The 20,528-nt window shown below is 39.0% G+C and overlaps 1 protein-coding gene across 2 annotated transcripts in view; it reads right to left on the bottom strand.

The window, feature by feature from the left end:
- Positions 1–20,528, bottom strand: part of LOC106937766 (sodium/calcium exchanger 3-like) — a 42,423-nt gene that overhangs the window by 7,768 nt on the left and 14,127 nt on the right. Inside the window, exons 2-3 of one of the 2 annotated variants that reach the window (XM_015019437.1) lie at positions 3,374–3,391; positions 124–248 (exon numbers count right to left, since the gene is read on the bottom strand). In XM_015019437.1, the coding sequence (XP_014874923.1) occupies positions 124–248; positions 3,374–3,391 (143 nt within the window). The remainder of the gene's footprint in view (positions 1–123; positions 249–3,373; positions 3,392–20,528) is intronic. The other variant, XM_015019438.1, reaches the window with a different exon arrangement.

Genomic DNA, 20,528 nt, shown 5'->3' with positions numbered 1-20,528 from the left:
ATCATGCTGCTTTCACAGAGAGAAGTACACCCGATTCACCACACGGTGGCAGCACCGTCCAATTTCAGGCAACGAAAAGCTCCTCTGAGAAAACAGAAACATATCGGCTGCGACTTTACTCACCTTGAACTCGTACGACTCTTCGATAATGACCTCCAGCCGCGGGTGCTCCCCCAGCACTGGCTTTCCCATCTCGGCGATCCGCTTGGCTTCCTCCTCGTCAGACGTAAGCTTCCTGTCTGGTACATCTGGATGGACAGAAGCAGCATGGATGAAATAAGTAGAAAAATCTCATTGAGAAAAGCTCAACTTTTACTCCCTCAACATATTATGTACATCAAAACTCTAGGACGGTAAAATGTGAATTATCTTGAAAACAAAAAAGAAGTGTGGAATGAGACTTCTGTTTCTGTTTAATCTCCGGTTCTTTTCCAGAAGTTCTTTAATTTAATCTGGAAATACTTCAGCCTTCATTTTTCTTTCTTCTGTCTATTCAAGATATCCCTTTTTAGATGTTCCTACAATCTAATTAGGATATAGCCAAACATTTAATTAATTTGTCAACAGCTGATTGCTTAATGAAAGGGAACTACTGAGAAGCTACTTTAATTTGATTATATTTATCATTTTCTATCTATGTATGGAGTGTTTAAGTAGTTGATTTCAAATTCTGAAACATACTTTAATTAAAAAGCTACTTGAATTTTGTTCTAAGTGGGGCTGTGTGGAGTGTTATAGAAGAGTCATTGTCTTACCTGTCTTAAACACATATGTTTGGAGAATCTATGGGACGTTCTCATAGAGGATTAAGCTAACGTTTTATAAAAGGAAAGCCCATCCAGGGGCAAATTTCCTTCTAAACACTAACTAGGAACTTTCCTACCAGTTGTACCACAAAATACATAAGATATTTTAGCTAGAGATGTGCTGATTGTAGTTTTGAGACTGATTTTTATAAATGATTTACCTACCGATACCAGTTATGGCTAATCCTGATTTCTTGTATAGAGCTCTAACAAATAAATAAATTTAAACAATTGATCTCGCCTTCCCTCTGTGATCGGTCATTTTTTGTCAGGAAAAGAGGCAATCTATGTGTTAGACATTAGTGTTAATATTTAAAGCAAAAAAAAAAAAGATTATAGAGCACAATAAATATCTTTTGAAAAACAAAGTCAGCATAGGAGAGACAACAGTTCATGTTGAATTAAGCTGATAGATTTAGTCTGACTTAAAAGTAATTTTCTATGGCAAAAAAAGTGACTCTTCAGTAAGTCCAGCCCTCGGTTACCGTTTTCCACAATGTGAATTTCTTTCTGATTCTTAAAACAGAGATTCTCAGATTAATTATCATTGTTAGCAAACGCACACTTCACACCCAGTTAGCTTCAGTGACCGCCGTAACACAAGAGTCCATAGTGTGATTAAAAACAGTGGAAGCAGAAAAGAAGCCATCTCTGATTGCTTCAGTGGTTATGGTTAAAACCATGCTAAACTCCATCTTTGGTTACAGTAGAAACAAAGTCCTACCTGCTCACCAGACCCATTGTCCATAAACATTTGGAGTCTACCCTGGTATTTAATCAGTAAACTGCTCAGAAACGTACTCGTTCCGGAAAAGGTTCCTGCATTTAAGTCCCACAGATACTGATATAACTAAATGATAAAGCTTGTTCATTTTTAATAACAGAGCAGCTAACGCAGGCTGCATGAGGAATGACTAAGCCCTGTTGATTTAAGACATCCAGACTACTTTGACGGCCACCCGCCGACTGTCAACACACGTTAAAGATTAGTTTAAATTTGCTCATTTTCACCGCTTGGGGAGTTTCTACATCTGCCTATCACATATCCGACGCGGCCCAACTGTGAACAGAGGCTCCGAGAAGCTTTTGAAACGCACACAATAAAGAGCTCCGCAACATCAATCCTGTGCTGTCGGACTCCATCAACAAGGAGTGGCTTACGGATCCGAACGCCTCTCATCCCTTCGTCTCTCTCCCCCCGCCGACTGAGCCACCTGGCGCGGGGAACTTGTCATCTTTTTATACGAGCCCCGAGTCCCAGCCTGCTGCTCTTTGCTGACAACACGCTTACCATTAAATATTAACACCACCATTAAAGATCACAGCCGGCCCTCTACTGATAGGAGGGCGTATCTGAGAGAGAGCGCACACAGAGGCATGCATAAAAATGTCGTAGCTCCTTAGCACACGCACGCACTTTCAAGCAAAAGTCAATTCCACACCCAAAAGACGGTGTGTGCCGTCACCCTCACGGGATATCTCTCGCTTGTCCTAAAAATTTGATTGTGCAGCCGTCCTCTCGCTCTGAGCTGCGCTGCTACATGACAAGGAGAAGGAATTTAATAATAATGCAATTAAACGTAGGTAATTAAATTTCTAATAGCAAAAAATGCTGATTTAAAAAAAAAAAAAAATTATCTCGCTGGTTATCAAGTGTTGACTTGGCAGGATAACATGGATTTCAAATTAGGCCCAAATCCAGTGTTGGCTTATTGATACTGTTTATAAAAGGGGTGTGATTGATTTGTAACATAAAAAGCAGCAAAAAGGCTGTATTCAAAACTGATTTGGTTGCAGCTTATTTATGTTGAACACTGCAAAACCACAAAATCTTACCAAGAAATTTTGCTCTTGTTTCTAGTGCAAATATCTACTCTTGAAATAAAACTAAATGAATAAAAAACTAACTTCTCAGCAGATAGAGGCATTTGTTTTAAGTCAGTGATTCCATAATATTGATGAGAAAGTGCTAGCTCCACTGGCAGATTATTTCACTCATAACATGGCAAAAATATCTTGTTGTAAGTTAGATAATCTGCCAATGTAACAAGAATGCTTTCATCAAAATTAAGGAATTACTGACTCAAAACAAACTCCTATATCTTGTTGGAAAACTACTTAGATGTTCATTTTGTCTTATTTCAAGTGTAGATATTTGCACTAGAAACAAGACCAAAATTACTTGGTAAGATTTTGTGGTTTTGCAGTGAACCTTTTACATTTTTAACACAGAAACATCAAGTAAAATTAGCAGTGGCATGCAGTTTGCATTTTGATGGGAAGGTGCTCAGGTATCAAGAAAGGGCAGCTTGTGTGGCTTTTGGAACGCTAGCTGTCTTAGTAGTATGAGATTAATTGCAGGTCACACACTACACTGTAAAAAAAAATAAAGATTTCAGAAGGGCTCCTTTTGTTCAGAGGAAAAATGGGCAGGTCCTTTAGCTCTACCTAGTGTCTTATCTCTGTACGACCCTGAGAAGTAGTAATTTCAAACCATTTAGGCACAACCCACACATCACAGGAAGCAGGTTAGTGAGGATGCAGACAGAGGAGGGATGGTAACTTACCATCAGCTAACAACAGGGCTGTGGAAGAGAGAGAGAGGGAATGAGGAGGAATGGCAAAGTTGAGACCAATGGGAATGCAGCCAACAGAGCAAGAAACTAAAAGAGAGTAGAATCGCAGTTGCTATTAATTGGTCTAAACTGACCATTGGTTTGAGTGTAACAGTCTGGTGACCTGTGCAGGTTGTTCCCCACTCAATGACCAATGGAGGTAGATATAACACTTCATCCACCAATCCCACGTTTATGGATGCATAGATAAACTGCTGTTATGGCCGATAACTGATATTTACCAATGTTATATGTATTTTCCTGCACTTGGACACAGTGTCTGAAGCAACTGCACCTCCTACATTGTTGCTCTGCTTCAGTTAAGCACCCTGTTCTGCATCACTATCACTGTGATACGACAGAACCACATAATCAAACCTATCCTCTTCCCTTTCTCTGCAAATAGAAACAAGATGGAAACAAATGTCGGTTCTTCTTATTGTTTTTTTTTAAATAAAATTACACATTAGAAAATGTATGGATTTCCTACAATTTAAAGGTGATGTTTAAAGCTAGAAACGACATGCTTCCAATGAAAATTCAAAATGTAGACTAGAGAGAGGGAAGGTGAGAAGGAAAGGTGATTTAATGCAACCATGTGTTTGCGGTGCTCTTAAAAGTGTGTGCAAATCAGTTTGTGGAGTGATTTTTGTAAATTACAATTCAAGAGAAAATGCGAGTACATAAATAATGTTTATAAAAATACCATGCAGCCCCAATGTTATTGAAATGGAAGGTTGCACATCAGTGTCTCCCATTGTTCTAAAGCCTCAACTCAACATGTAAATTCGCCTTTGATAAAACTAATCCCTGAATGCACTCTGTCATTCAGGGATATTTTGCCACTGGGCCACACACGTTTAATTTCACTGGAGCATTAGGTTGTGATAAGCAGAGGCACTTTTGTTGTTCTGTAATTAGTCAACAGGGGAAGTGATTTTCTGTAAACATCCCTTTTCTGACCCGATATCTTTGAAAATATAAAGTGTACTGATGTTGGCATCTCTGTTAAACATTAAGAATGTCTCTTGTTTGTTCATTCATCTGTTGGGACTCCACAAATGATCCCACATGATCGTCGGCAGAGGATAAATCATGATTAAAAAAATAAGAAAGCTCTTTGAAAATTTGACCTAGAAAGATGTTTACAGTGCCTGGCAAAAGTATTCACACTACCAACAGTGTGTTTTATTGGGGGGGTTTATTTGACAAATCAACAAAAAATCTTTTATATTTAAGTGGAAGGAATAAGATGCATGATTTACTTTTTGATGGATAAAAATCTGAAAAGTGTGGCATGCATCTTTGATGAGGCATTTTAAAAACCAAAGCGGTTTACCGTTCTCAAAAACTGACCGACTCCTTGCTCAAGCCTCTTTCGACCAGTTTGTTATCGCACAGACCCTCAGTTTGTCATCATTATTAGGTAAGCACAATAACTGCTGTGGGGGACTGGCTTCATTATCATCAACGCTAACAGAGCTGGGTGATCTAAAGATGAATGTGGCGGAAACACCAGCTGAGTTTAGTCAGAGAACCTCCAAAACTAAACTCAAACCAAACCATCCTAGTTATAACTAAGTCATGACTTAGTTATAACTCAAGTTGGCATCAGAGGAATGAAGGGATGGATGTTTATTTTATATGAGTGGTGCAACATATACTGTGTGAAGTCTGTCATTGAACTGTATTGAGACAAAAGAGAAAGGAACCAATTCAGCTACGTGTAAAACGCCAAGCTTATCAAGAAGTATTTCCTTTCAAACACAATATGTGCTTTAAGAGAGATGTCTGCTGTAAAGTAATACACACAATTCAGTCTGATTAAATTTTAAATGGGTTTTAATTCACTGGCAGCATAAGGACAGTGTAGCAGTTTGGCAGGCATGTTGGGTTTATGGGCCTCAGTATGTTTTTATTCTTCTAGTGATCGTAAAAAGACTGACTTGTTGAAATAAAAAGTAATAAAGGGCTTTGGAATAATTTATAGTTCATTCCTGCATGCAACCATTTTGTCTCTATCCTTGTACTTCAATGTATATCATTGATATTATCAGGTGAAATCGCCTGCAAGCTTGTATGCAGGACTCACTTTACTGTGGGTAATGGCATCTAAAAATTTGATTCTTAGAAGTCCGATGTTCTCTTCCTGATATTTTGACTCATCTCTTTGAATTTTTTATGATGTCAGATAAGGAAGCAGTACGTTTGCCTCAAAGTACGCTACAGCCGACCTCAGCTGCTGTGAATTAAGCTCTCAAAAGCCTACAAAGCCCAATATCTGGGCTTTCTCTTACTGTATTAACGCATATCAGTTTTTTTGTCAAACTTTGATTATGAAAACAAAGACAACGCCTCTCTCTTCACTCTGGCATTTAACAAATAGAATAATTTTAACAGTCATAAAAAAACTAAAATTGATTTTTTTTTTTCCTGATTGAATGCCAAAAAAATATCTGGTCTGAGCTGAAAAATGTAATTTTATTGTTTTATCTTTCGATCATGTCATTGTGCCCTGGATTTGGATTAACTGTGGTTCAGTTCCTTGTTATTTTAAATATTCATAAGGATTTTTTTAAACATGTATCTGAGTTTCTTTAACATGAAAAGTAACAAAAAAAAACAAAAAAAACGTTCCAAGTAAACCATCATATGTAATTGCACTTCATGACAGAAATTCTCGAAATACTCAAATGCCATCAAAAGTCGCTTGAAATCAGAATTTCTATGCCAAAGAGAGAACGACATGAAGGACTGCCTTGTTTGATCACAGTTTTTCATTTTCATGCACACTACTTCATGAGAACATTCAACAATTACTGAGGAAATTAAATACTCAACACACTTGGGATATTTGCAAGACTGTTTTTAATTTATTAAACACTGTGATATGACTAATACGATTGCATCATATAGTTATTAATTTTTTTTGTTGGCTCTCCAAGTAACTGCAAACAAGTGGTGTTAGTGCAGAATACATAAATCATCAAGCATGAGGAATGTTGAGGTGCCTTGTGGGCTTTACTGTAAGCTGAAATTCTGCCGAGGGCATCCTATGACCTTGGGCCAGCTCTGCAGAGCAGGTATAAAAATGAAAACCTCATCTTGGCAGGCATGAATTGAGCCATGGTCAACCTGAAACATTCTTCACAAAAGTGCTTTTTTTTGTACCTAAAGACACGGGGTATGAAACGGCCGATGAAGATACGAAAGGGGGCAAAGTGCTGACCCATACTCAGGGAGAACATGCAAACACCAGGATTCAAAGAAGTTTATATAGCAGATATGTAGATGTATACAGACATATGACTGACTTGCTTCAGATCATGTAGGCAGTAGCTGCATTTCCATTACAAATGTGCGCAAAATGTTGATAACTCACTAATGTGGGGGAAAAAAACAACCAATTTCACAATTTGTGGTGTTTCTAACCAATAAGAAACTCAATTAAAATCACACGTAAATGTTTGTTCACACAGTAAACCAATAAAACATGCCTCCTCTTCCTCCTCCTATCACTTCCAGTTGTCTTCGCCATCTCTCCCGCCAGTGATAATACCGGATTTTTGATCACATGACGCGCGCCATACGAATTGTGTTTCTGTTGCAGTTATGAGAAATACAGTACATTTGATAGAGCCAAAAAAAACAAAAAAACAAAACACCTCATCCTAGAGAAAAAAAACGTCAGTTCTTGAAATTGCTGTGTCTTGATTAAGCAAAATTATTTACATAATTCTAATTTGTGCGATTTTACTTTCAGTGGAAACGTAACTCGTGCTATACTATATGAAGAGAAGGTGGTTTAGAGCGTCTACCAGCTGCACTCACAATCAGTCCAGTGCTGTTAGTCTGCCAGTAATTTTACAGCTGGAAGGGAAAAACAACCACCTGAAGGATGTAATTAGTGGGTTGGAGGACTGCGTGTTTGTTGGCGTTACACTTAAGTGTCATCATCTCACATCTGGGCTCTGAGTCCTGGAATCGATACAGCGCCGATCTGTGCTCAGCTCTTTAGGACTGAACCATCATTTGTCTTATCAAGGCTGTTCTGACTAGGACGGAGACGGACCTGGGCCCGGGGGATGGGTTTGAATATAAGAGTCAGTGGTGACGTCCGTTTACTTGTAAATTCAGAAATCTTAACAGCTTGATGCCACTGAGCACTTTGTGTATGCATAATTTATACTTTAAAGAGCAGTACCTGTGTTTAACATTTTATTTTTCATACGAAAAGTATTTTTTGAAAAAATACAAAAAGAAATGAATAAAACCACTTTTTAAAGGAACATAATCATTGAAAAAACTGAGGAAAAAAATTCGGTTAATGGATCAGAGTAAAGAAAAGTTAGAAGCAGCACTAGGTGTTTGAACCTATAGTAGTAGACAACGTGTGCCTCAGATTTAAAGTGCTGTGCTGTAGCTGTTTGGATACTAAAGGGGAAACCACAATATCTAGCCTCATGGTGGCACTGGAGTAACTGGGAACTACTAAGTTTTCATCTTTTATCTCACTGGTAACACCATCTCAGAGAAACGTGTGAAGGAAACAAAAGGAAGGCGCAGGTAGAAAGTCAGAGGATTCATGTGAGGAGGGATGAAAGGACGGGAAGAGATGAGATATCTTTGTTTTTTCAGATCCAGTCATGCTGGGGACGTGTTATCAGTCTTCGTTAGTGAAGCTGCTGCATTTATGAAAGTACTTAGAGACATAATGTAGCCCTACATCAGCACATTGCAAAAATAGGCAGACATGCAAATTGAGACCGAAAACATGAAAAAAAAAAAAAAAAAAAAACATCCCAGTCTTTCCCGCCTCTGAAGTTGATGTGCTAAAATAACATTTCAGGATCTCAGCTGCAGCGACCACCGGGGCCAACTTATACCAAACACACACACACACACACACACACACACACACACACACGCACACACACATGCGCACACACGCGCACACACGCACACACACATACACACACACACACCGCTGAACCGAGATGACTAAGACGGATGCTTCAGCTGCCTTTATTATCTTTCAATATGCAGCCTGTGTAACGCGTCCATCATCTTGTTATGCCGTATCTATGTTTCTGACAGCGCGGATTCACGGGGAGCCAAAACGCTGAGAGCGCGCCATGCTTCATCTTTTGAAGCAGCACAGCCAGACGGGGTAAACTGATAATTTCACCTGAATGCCAGTCGATTTTGCCCAAGCATTTTTGAAGGAAGCCTTTCATGGCTGAAAAAGTGGTGTTTTTAATCTTGCCCAGCTAATTAAAGCTGCGGCGTGTGGCATTTTGACATCAATAAATCTTGAACTCATTCATCTTGAGATATTACAGTGATTACAGTAAATAAACACAGTCGTTGCCAGGAAAATTGACAGCTTTTTTTTTTGTCTTCTTCTGTGAAACAAGGAGTTGACTCCTGTGGTTTTACTCTGAGGTAAAGAATAGTAGCAAGAGTTGGCAGTCCTCCATTATGGAATTGATTTAGAAGATTTTAAAGGGGCAGTATTATGTGTTTTCCTGCCACATTGAATCATTTCATAGCACGATGAAGTAACTGTTACCTTCAATTGTTATGAAAATGCTTTGACTATATATCAAATACGATGTAAAAGAAAATTGACTTTGCAATTTAATGCCTTGAAGTGTCTCTTTCAGACACTCCAGCTCTTTCTGAAACTCCACCTTCAGGAAGTCAACACTCCAGGTATGTTTATGATGAGGGAACAACATTACAACATGACGTGAAGTCATTTTTACATAGTCCTGCCCCTTTCAATAATATCATCATTGAGTATCTAATATCACCTGACATGTGTTTTGTAGCAAACACTTGATATTCTATGGTTGAAACCAAATATTTACGTACACTTTATAAGGTAACACTTTATTTGAAGGGGTGTGCATAAGACTGACATGACACCATCATAAACATGACATAACACCTGTCATGAACATAAAGAAGTCTTTTTGAATGTTTATGACAGTTGCCATGAAGTGTCATTTGGTAAATAATGACACTTTTAATGCAAAGTTGCTTTAAAAGTCCATTAAAAGTACCAACTTTACATGATTTTGTAAATTATGATAATTTAATGCAAAGTTGGCACTTTTAATGGACTTTCAATGCAACTTTTAGAGCAACTTTGCATTAAAAGTTTGCATCCCTAGAACTAGAACCAAACCTGGAGAGACAGCATTCAGCTTCTATGAACCGTAAATCTGGAACAAACCTCCAGAAAACTGAAACCTTTAACTGGAGGCTAATACTGAAACTGTTTAGAGTTGCCTCTGGTTAGCAGTAAGTGAAACATTAATCAACATATTTGTGTGTATTTGCTTGACGATTTTGATGATGGGTTTTGACAAAACATAATGTTTATTTCATGTTTCATAATTGGTCAATGCAGGATGTTTTTATGATGTTGATTTATCTTGTTGCAGAAATATGCTATACAGATAAACTTGACTTGACACCGAAGTTTAGTCTGATTCAGTTTCAGACAGAAAAAAAATATTGTGTTGTTTTATCCAGTGTATGAAAACAGCTGTTTTCATCTGTAACATGCAAAGAGAGAAATATGCTACGGTAACTAGTTCTTCAGGTTTTAGCTTCCGTATCCGTCTTGATCTTTAAACAATGGCTTGTTCAGGAGAGCCTGCAAACCCCAGCAGCCTGCCTCGAAATACTCTAGAGATGCTTCTAATCGACCCATATGCTGCATTTCACTGGGGATAGTTTCTCATATTTACAGGAGCTTCCTTCCACTCTCTGATGGCTCTCTCTTTAGGGACCTTTTCTTTGTCTGGATTATTCAACGTTCCCCCCCCTGCCTCTTTAACATCTTGAGCTTCAGACTCTTAATGTGCCTTTCTTACTTTTGTTGATTAGTCTGTCTATTCATCTGTTTTCTGTCTGTCTCTTTTCTTACTCATAAGAAGTAACATCTTTCACATTAAGCAGGAAAATTTTAAGATGATGTCTAAAGACTTTCATAGCAGACAGAGATAATCCAATACAAACTACATGTTTCAAATGATTTCATTTATTAGGCTGTGGTATGTAACTTTTTATAAAAACATACTTTTTCCACATTTGTTGAAACTGTCACTATGTTGTGATAGTGTGGTATGAGAGATAATCTATGAAAAAAAAAGCTCTCTGAGGGCAATCTAGAAACAACCAAACTGTCATGATGTGTGGATGAGGTGGTGAGGAGAGACGCAGGCAGACCCAGGTTGTGATGAAGATGATGATGAATTTAATGTTAAATGTCAACGGGACAGAACAACGGGGAGCACAACGAACACAGGACGAGGATCCGACAAGAGACAAAGACAACAGGTGGGACTAAATACACTGGGAGGGTAATCAAAGAATCGAGACACAGCTGGCATCAATCAACAGGGGAACAGGCTAATAAACAGAAAAACTTCAAAATAAATACACAGAAAACACAGATCACAACACAATCAGAGCCAGCAGATGAGCCCTAGCGCTGTCAATCACCCCTTAGTGTGGCGCTGCTCATCCCCCACCTCATCCTTCTATCGGGCTCTAGTTAGCATAGCCACCGATGACGATGGATAAATGTTTTTCCTGTCACGATAAGCCATTTCTCTGCCACTAACACATTTAGTAGCGTGTACACAAAGTTGATTGACAGCACTAAGACCCGCCTTCTGATTGGTTGGTTTTAGCTGGGAGAGGTGCGTTTCTTCAGACAGCAATCGTAGGAAATTGATCTTTTCACAGATTATCTGTCTCATAACAAACTGTCACGACACGGTGACGACTTCAAGAAATATTTTAAGAAATATGTAAAAAACATTCTTCATAAAAGTTACACAAATATCCTATGCTTGATACACATCAAAGTTTTAAACAAATCAGTAAACTTTTTATTTTGGTAGGTTACTTGAGTGGATTTTGTTGGTTTTTGTCTGCTTTCAGTGGACTCTCTGTGTAGCTTCTGCTCATGAATGATTAAAATAATGTTTCAGAGCAGAAGCGCTCGATAAATTAAACTATTAACAAGTAATTTTGTGGCTAAGTTTAAGGCCTTTTTTTTCCAGATCAAACTCCAATAAAGCCGTATATCTGACAGCAGAAACTCATTTAAACAATCAGCAGTTCGACTCGTTCGATTTAACAACTCTGCAGTTCCCTTGGATGTCAATACAGACCCTAAACGGATCCTTCTGATAACTATCAATCTTCTACTTCTAAATTCAACTAATGGCGTTGGCAAAAATGTTAGCAGGATAGCCGACAATGTGGTGTGGCTTGTTGTTGACATATTCGTCATGATGAAAACAATCAAAACTTTAGGCAGAAATTTAAATTAATGGTTTAGAGATAGTTTCTGAGCCCAAAACAACGTAATGTTTTGTCATGAATACAGAAATGATGGGGGAGGGGGGAGGGTCCCAACACCATCATATTTTCTCTGCCTCCCTACTCGACGCTTTAATTTCCTGCCCCTCCGTCTTTTTCCTTCGGCCCAGACGCCTGGCGGTTCCCAGTGGAAACCGGCGCCTCGTTCTTGTTAACGGTCTTGTTTATTCTGCGGCCGTATCAGCCTCTCTGCCGTGTCAGCGGCAGGCAATTACAGAGCAGATAATCAGCCCTGATAATGTCATCAGACCAGTCCTTCCACACAAATCCACGTGGACGGGCTCTCACTCGCCTGCACACAAATAAACGCTCAGGTTCACAAGTTCATCCAGCAAAAATGCATCTGAGGCTGATTTTTCTGTGGAGCTGCCCTCATAATATCTAGAGAAAAAAAAAACCTGAAGCTGCATGTTTGTCTTCTTTTCTGACGCCACTCCATTCATCAGTGTTTGGTGTGTGACTGGGGGCAAAAACACACAGGCTGCACTATGGTTTGGGTATTTATGCATTTTGGTTTAATCAGGAGGAGACAACGAGGACACACATTTCTTTTAATGACTCTTTTTGCAATCTGATGGAGACAAATACAGTGCTGTGGAAAACTATTTTCCCTTTCTTACAGATTATTGCCTTTTTTTAAAATTACAGTTAATGATTCAGATTATCAGACTGATTTTAATCACAGGCAAAGATGACCCGAGTAAAATCACATTTTGACGAAATACAAAAACTATCCAAACCAAAGTATATCTATAAAAACTAGAGCTATGTTAAATCTTGAATTAACTGTAATGAACCGTATTTTAATGATTCAGTTTAAATAGCTGCTCTCCTGAGTGCAGCCAGATCTGTAACTGGAAGTGGATTTAAAGATCAACAGTTTGGACCCTAAAGTAAAGAAAATCATATTTTGGAAGGCATGAATGTCGTTACATCTGGTGTAAAGCAAACACATCTGTAATTTTAAGTAACGGTACAAAAAACTGACAAAAATGTACCATATTAACATTTTTACTTTAGTAAAAGTACTTGCTTTTGAAAATACTTTAGGTACTGAAGGTAAAAGTCGAAAGTACCTGCGATTAAATCTGCTCAAGTAAACTACAGATACTTGAAAAATGTACTAAAGTACTTGTATTTTGCTACATCCCACCACAGTCCGAAGCACATCAGAAGATCTGCCTCTGAATCCAAAATAGCTGCTTGGACGGCAATAAATCTTAGCTAATCATATAAGTACCATTTATCCAGGCTTTAAATGCTAGTAATATATTTGGTGATGCTTGTAGATTAATGCAGCGGAAAATGTTTTAGGGGGGCATTAGGATGCTCTGGAAAAGTCATTAGGAGCTACAACTGAGCTGTTCCTCTACCTAAATAGAGGATCCAGCCAGATGCATTTAAAACCATGTTGTGGAGATGGAAATGATGAGCAAACACACTCGCTTTAAAGCAGAAGGACACCTGATGATAAGTATTTGTTTACCGAAAGATGAGTGCTGTCAGTAGAGTCAAAATTTTTTGTGATTAATCACACTCTACAGCTGTGATTAATTACGACTAATGCTCAACTTTTTAAGCTTGAAATGTAAAAATTAACTTCTTAAAAAATGCTTTAAAAAAGTTCTATTGTGTCAAGCTAAACGTCTCAGTTTTCCAGGTTTTCATACTCGGGGAGCTTTAAAAAAAAAAGTCATTTTGTTTCAAGTGTTAATTTAGAAATGTTAACTAAGAACTTGTTGCGCTTTGGTGGGAGGATAATTCACCGTTACAATAATCGGTGAAATTTACCGCTGAGCACACAAACTCTCCTCCATCAACTTTTCACTCGCGTTTGTTACTCTGGATCATTGACCGCAGTACAAGCCTGTGTAACACGCTGCTTTGAACTAAGTGACCCTCCGCAAAAGAGAGGCTTTCAGGTCAAAATAGGTAAATTACTCTGTGTTACGCAGCATTAACACGTTAAACTTTTTAGATCATTTGCATGCATTAACTTTGACAAGATGTGCCAATTGTAACATTTAGCAACATTTTTGCATGTTTTCATGTAGCCCTAGCATATAAATCTCAGTTGTAATGCATTTTTTCTTGGGTTTTGTTGAGTGTTGACCACCAGGAGGACAAGCTAACAGAGACACAGCGTCTCTGTTAGTGTGATGTACTGCGGCTACTCCGCTCTCCGATGTAACCCTGAGTTCTGATGAACGGCCCCGCTTGGCCTTCGCTCTGCACACAGACAAACCCAGAGGCGCCGCCGGGTCGTCTCATTGACTTTTTATAGATAAACAGAGAAGAGGGGACCTTTGACATACACAACATTAATATCAGCCCAATGATCATTTATTTATTTTTTCTCTATTATTATTTTTCTCTAAACGCTTTCATGTTTCCCCCCTCTGGGTACGTGACAGTCTGAATATGAATCTTTTATCATGATTATTCAAAGAATTTGGTTCCTAATTGAGACATCCTTATCCTCAGAAATACTGGAACTGTGCCACGGTGTTAATATAAATGATTCAGAATTGCTCTACGCAAAATTGATTAACGTATTATTCATTATCAAGCAAGAGTTAGAAAACGTAGTTTACATTCATCGCCTCAGTCCTTAAACACTTGGAGACTCCAGCTTTTTTTTTATGTGATTGATTCAGCTGCCTTGTTGTGTTAGCAGAGTAAACTGCTATTCATTCTATGCGCCATACACTGATATTTCATACCCAGCGGCTCTCAGGAGTCCATGCAGCTGTTAAAAAGCCTGGTTTTCTTGATGTTAAAAAAATTAGACCAAGAAAATCTTTTTTTGCGCATGTGTCACATTTATCAAATGAAAAACAACCAAACATGTCGGAGGGGAAAAAAAGTGAAATAATCCTGTTGTAAAAATGTACATACCCACATACTAATATTTCATAATGGCACCTTTTGACTTAAATCTTTTTACCAGGAAGCTTAAGCATGCCACAGCTTGATTAGCTAGTATTCTCCCATTGTGCTTTACAAAAAAATCTTTCAGAATCTAAGACGTTTTTTTGTTCAGAGATTTCTTCAGGACACTCCAGCTATTTTTTTTTGCTGCGTTCCAGTTGTAGTGGGAAGTCGGGAATTCCAACCAGGAAGTCTGAAAAATCCACTTCTCACTCTGAAAGTGGAACAAGCTCCAGCTATCCCCACTTACGATTTGTAAGACCGACTTGGCTTTTCAATATGGCTGCTCTTTGCGCCAACAGTAGAGAGATGTGGTGGAAACAAGTTTATTTTACAAGACAAACATGTAAGAGTACATCTGGAATCAATGTTACATGTAATGCTTCAAGTCTAAACTGAATGAATTAAAGGTGGTGTTTACTTATGGAGAGTACAGGTTAAACGATGTTCATAAGAAGTGCTGTGAACAATCGCTACTTGGGCGTCGCCCTCTTGACACCCCAACTCCTCAGACTATGTTTGGTGGTATGTTGTTTCCTTGGACGTGACAGCAAACCCTGCTCCGACTTTCTGAGGCTCTAATCCAAGACTTAAATTATCATTTCATTCTTAAAGCTGCAGTATGTACAACAACCAATTAGGTCTTATTACTGTCAGTCACCCAGGTGAACACGCTGCTCAATGTATTAATGGCGCAGGAACAACTCACCGTTCCAGGAAAACTGTTTATCCACCATTAGTGGTGGCGATGCTAGAGCATTCCTGGCAGACCCTGCTGTTTTACAGAAGCTGTAGTGTAACAGAGAGCAAAGGGGAGGATGGTGAGAAGCACATACACAAGATAAATAATAAAATAATAAAATAAAAAAACTCTGTCTGTAAAATAAAAAACAACTCTGTCTGTAAATCTGTTGTACATGGAACGCCTCCAGTGGCAATTTTAGTACTTCAGAAAATCACACTAATCACAGCATGGAAAAAAAAAGAGCTGTATATTCAGCATAAACTAAAGTTACGCTGATTTCTATAAAGTTGAGCAGACGCTCTGCATGAAGATGAGGGCAAACGGAGAAGAATCTGCAAGGTTATAATCACAATCAGCGATAATTAAAGGGACTGTTGATGCAGTTCGTCCCGCAACACAGCCGCATCTCCGCATTAACATTTAATTGCGTGTTGATACAATCAATGATGCTGTGACAGTTCGCTGTTCTCCAGTAAAACAGGAAAGAAAAGCGTTTGAATGTAAAATATAGCGCGTCAAATGATTTGTTGCTCAGATCTTTAGAGAATATTTTGCGTGTTACAGTATAAACCTTAGCGTCTGTGGAAATTGAAATTAGTGCCAATATTTTTTCATGCATTTTAAACCTATATGGTAGTAACTACTTTTGCTTAAATTGGCTTTTTTTTTTTATAAGGAACATCAGGTTTATGCATGTAACACATTTGTGTTACACATGATATTATTTGTATTTAGACCTGAATTTAGTTACAATTTAACAATTTACCACTGACAAGTTTAGCCATTAATTAGAGAATGTTATGAAAGACGGTTCAAAGTAGATATTTACATACACTTTTAGTAGATAAACACCTTTTTCTCCCAGTATGACATTGATACCGACTCAAGTTTTCCTGTTTACGGTCAGTTAGGATTACCCAGCATGTTTCTGTTTGCTAAGTAGCAGAATGAGGGAAAAAAATTCAAGAATTTATGTTTTGTTACTTTTAAAATATTCTACTTTAGATTTATCAGACCACTGGACATGAAGAGTAAGGGATTAATCACTGAGTGAATTTACAAACTGAGGAATCTGAGGATTGGCTTCTTCCTTGCTGACAGGCCTTTCAGTCTGCATCTTTACAAAGTCTTTTGGTTTAAACACATAGATTTTGTTAGTCCTATCTGATCTAAAAAAAAAAAAAGCATTCAGTTTAAATTTAATATCGACTGAAGATTGTAAAAACACAAAAAAATCCTTCAGAAACATTGATAAAAAATCAATACTTGATTTAAAAAAAATCAGTGCTTCTGAAGCAGTAGCCATAGTGAGCTGCTGTGTTGACAACGCTGAGCGCTTTCTGCTCAAGCTAACCAATTTAACTGTCCTGCTGTTGTGTAGAAAACCATGTTGCTTTGCCCAGATCACTGCTGTTCCTGGCTGATTGAAAAATCAAATGGTTTTCGTATTTGAGTTTTAAAATCAACATGAGTTTAGTCGGCTGTGCCGTTAGTGGATGCACTGGCTGCTCGCGCGTCGTATTTCCAGCAGAGCGTCCGACTAATGTGCATTTCCTGTATTAACCACAAGCTGGGACGCATGCAGACACTAAATCCACCAGGCATGAACACCGTAAAGATTACCCCCTTTATCTTCCAGTGTGCTTCCAGCCAGAGTTCATGTTTTTCACTGAGTCTGGGACTGACTGTCAGGTAGAGTCAGATGTTCACCCCCCAGTCTGCTCCACCAGCCATGGCACAAATGTCACTTAGCAGTGCCGCACTGAAATCACACCGGCATGGATGAAAAGATTTAATTCAGTCCTGCCAGCCTGATTTCATTAAAACCTCCACCTCTGTCCTGGGTCACAATGAGAACGTCAAATGCCTGCTAAGACATGAAAAAATGAAGCGTATTTGAAGAGTTAATGCACTTTCCATGTAGTGAGGCACGCTGCTTTCAAAGAAAGTTGTAAACTCGTTTGTGGCTGGGGGAAAGCGTACAAAATGCATTTTGTCTGTTTTTGGCAGAACTAATGATAAACATGTCAACATGTATGGTGCATTGCAAAGTATTCATCCCTGCTGAGCTGCTCCACATTTTGTCATAGTACCACCAGCAGCTTCGACGCATGTTGTCGGGTTGGTACGTGAAGTCAAAGAATGCATAGTTTTCAAAGTATCAAAAGAATGTGATTTGTATTCAACCCTGCTCAGTCAAGGCTTTGCAGAACCAGCTGCAAGTCCTCCGCAGTCTCTACCAGACTTTTTTTTTTGTCCATTCTTCATTGTAAAGTAACTACAACTCCTGTCAGATTGGATGTTGAGCGTATGTGAAGAACAGTCTTTGAAGGCTCAGTATTGTGAATAATCAACTATTTTGAGCTGTACATCAGGTTAAAATGTTAGTTCCTCATCAAAAGCATAGCTGGAGTGTTGCTTTGATTCTTCCATGCATGTTTGATAAACCCTTTAATCTCCCTCGGCAACCATTCAGCTGTGCAAAACGCCTGGGGGAGACCTAGCGCCACCTTCGAGGACAAAGCTGCAGTCTTCAAGTTTCTTAGCTTCCGCCTCACAGAGCAGCGCTCCCCCACGACTTCCCCGCTAAATCCCTTCAGACTAGTGGCAGCAGCAATCAGCAAACACCTGGTGGAACTGCACAGCCGCTGAGCTCATTATTCAATCAATCAATCAAGTTTAATTGTATAGCCCAGTGGTTTCCAAACATTTTCTGCGCCCCCCCCCTATGGATTACAAATGGCTGTCTGGTTGAAACGACGCGTGTGACGGGGGTGAGAGGCATCGACTTTTTTGGGGGCAAAATGAATGTACGTAGCTGAAAATAGACACCAACATCGGTAGCTGATAAGGTACTTGTTAAGCTTAAGGTTCTGTATTGATATTAGCTAGTAATCATTTAGCTAACATTACCTGCATCCAACAGCTTCACTCAACTCAGTCGGTTAGTTTGGAGGGAAAAACTGTGAAAAGTTCTTTGCGTTTTGCTGCTGTGATTCTAACACAAACCTACGTAGCTCCGCCCAGCAGCAGCAGGTCTCCTTCACAGGTGTAAACCCAGCGCGAGCGTCGTAGCGCTCATGTTGCGTTTAAAGGCGGCTCGGAAAAACAGGTTACAACATGTTAACAACGGATTAAACAGTTTTAACTGTTGATAAAAGTGACAGAGGACGCAAATATGGGAAGTGTGGAAGCCTCTACTGTATCAAATTGACAGGAATAACAGAGAGTTGGCCATTCTAAGGTAAAAACCCAGCGCATACAGTGTTCATGTTTTGTTTTTTTCATCCAGACGGCTTCCCGCGCCCCCCATGCAATAACACGGCGCCCCCCCCTAGGGGGCGCGCCCCACAGTTTGGGAACCTCTGGTATAGCCCATTTAAGCAGCAAGGCAGTTCAAAGTGCTTTATGTCTTAAAAACACAAAAATAAAAACTCATAGAAAACAGTGCACAGTCAACAATTGAGAAACCAGCAACAAACATTACATTTTCATGAGTGCCATCATTAAAATCGACCATAATAAATGTCCCATTTATTTATAATGGTTGAAAAGTAAATCTAAACAGGTGACATTTTAGTCTGGTCTGTTTCTTTTCCCTGATTTTGCTAGTTGTTAATGTTGTATATGAATTATTATTTTTGATCTGTTGTCATTTTTAAATATTAAATGATTGATGTTTTGTCCTTTTTACCAAATACTTTTTTACTCTTACTGTGGAGTAATTTATTGGACAGCTACTTTTTACTTTTTAGTAAAAATATGTTGAAATAGTTCTAGTTGAGGGTGTGCTGTGGTGGTGCAGGAGCTAAGCACAATCCACATATGAAGGCCTTAGTCTTCGACACAGCTGTCACAGGTTCGATTCCCAGCCTTGGCAACCTTTGCTGCATGTCTTCCCCCTCCTCTCATTACCAACTTTCCTGCCAATTACCTATCTAATAAAGGCCACTAGAGCAAAAAAAATAGAAATAGTTCTAGTTCAGTACAATTTTGGGCTACTCTATCCACTTCTGCATTAATGTCAACCTAGCCTTCCTGGCTACGCCTTGCAGGTCTCCTGTACTGGCCCTAAAAGGATTTCTTATTCATTGCATGATGATGCTATTCCCATTGAAATTACATTAGTACCGCACCAATTTAATTTCTCCCCTTACACGCTACTGCAATCCTACTCATATTTCAATATGAACAAAAGTCATCTGTATTCACAGTGGGTTTTGTGCAGTTTGAAAACAAGTTGAGAGCTCAGAGACTTTGCAAACAGAGAGATTTTATTTTCAAATCAGATTTATGATGAGGCCAAAACACCCACCAGATTTGATGCAACTTCACAGGCCAGCATGCAACACAGAACACAAGCAATTAAGATAATAGAACCACTACAGCAACGCCACGAGCTTGATCCCACAATTCAGATGTCAAGGTAAAGACGTGCAACACAAGACGCATTGCTCTGATTTCGTTGGCTGTCTTGAAAATAGTTTTGTTGTTACGGAATGGATGGAGACCACAAAAGGAGCTCAAGGGTGCTGTGGTGGTGCAGGGGCAAAGCACGGCCCATGTATTGAGGCTTTAGTCCTCATGGCGGTGGTCGCAGGTTTGATTCCCGGCCTGGCAACATTTGCCGCATGTCTTCCCCCTCTCTATGATTACCCTGTTTCCTGTCAAACTACTTTCAAATAAAAGGCCACTAGAGCCAACAAAACCTTAAAAAAAAACAAAAGGAGCTCAAAATCAAAATAAGACATGACCCATTCACTGATTCCACAATGCTCACTTTGCTTATGGATAGGTAGACGTAGTGGGGTGTGCTACATGTTTAGGGGACTGTATGTGTTAGTTTGATGTGGAAATGTCTTCTGGAAGAGAATAAAGACAGATATATCATGCAAGGTTTCCCCCCAGAAAACCTGCTAAGCCTGGTGGCTGGGGCGTCGGCAGTCATTCATCCAGCGGCCCGTTGTGTTTTTGAGTTAAAAAATGTTTAAAGTTGACAGGAAATTTGAAAATATCACTTGATAA

This window comes from Poecilia latipinna, unplaced genomic scaffold (assembly GCF_001443285.1).
Source record: "Poecilia latipinna isolate Pla-1442-1.1 unplaced genomic scaffold, P_latipinna-1.0 Scaffold2433, whole genome shotgun sequence".
NCBI classification, from domain to species: Eukaryota; Metazoa; Chordata; class Actinopteri; order Cyprinodontiformes; family Poeciliidae; genus Poecilia; species Poecilia latipinna.
The sequence above is the reverse complement of the archived record's forward strand: the minus strand, read 5'-3'. Positions and strand labels throughout refer to the sequence as shown.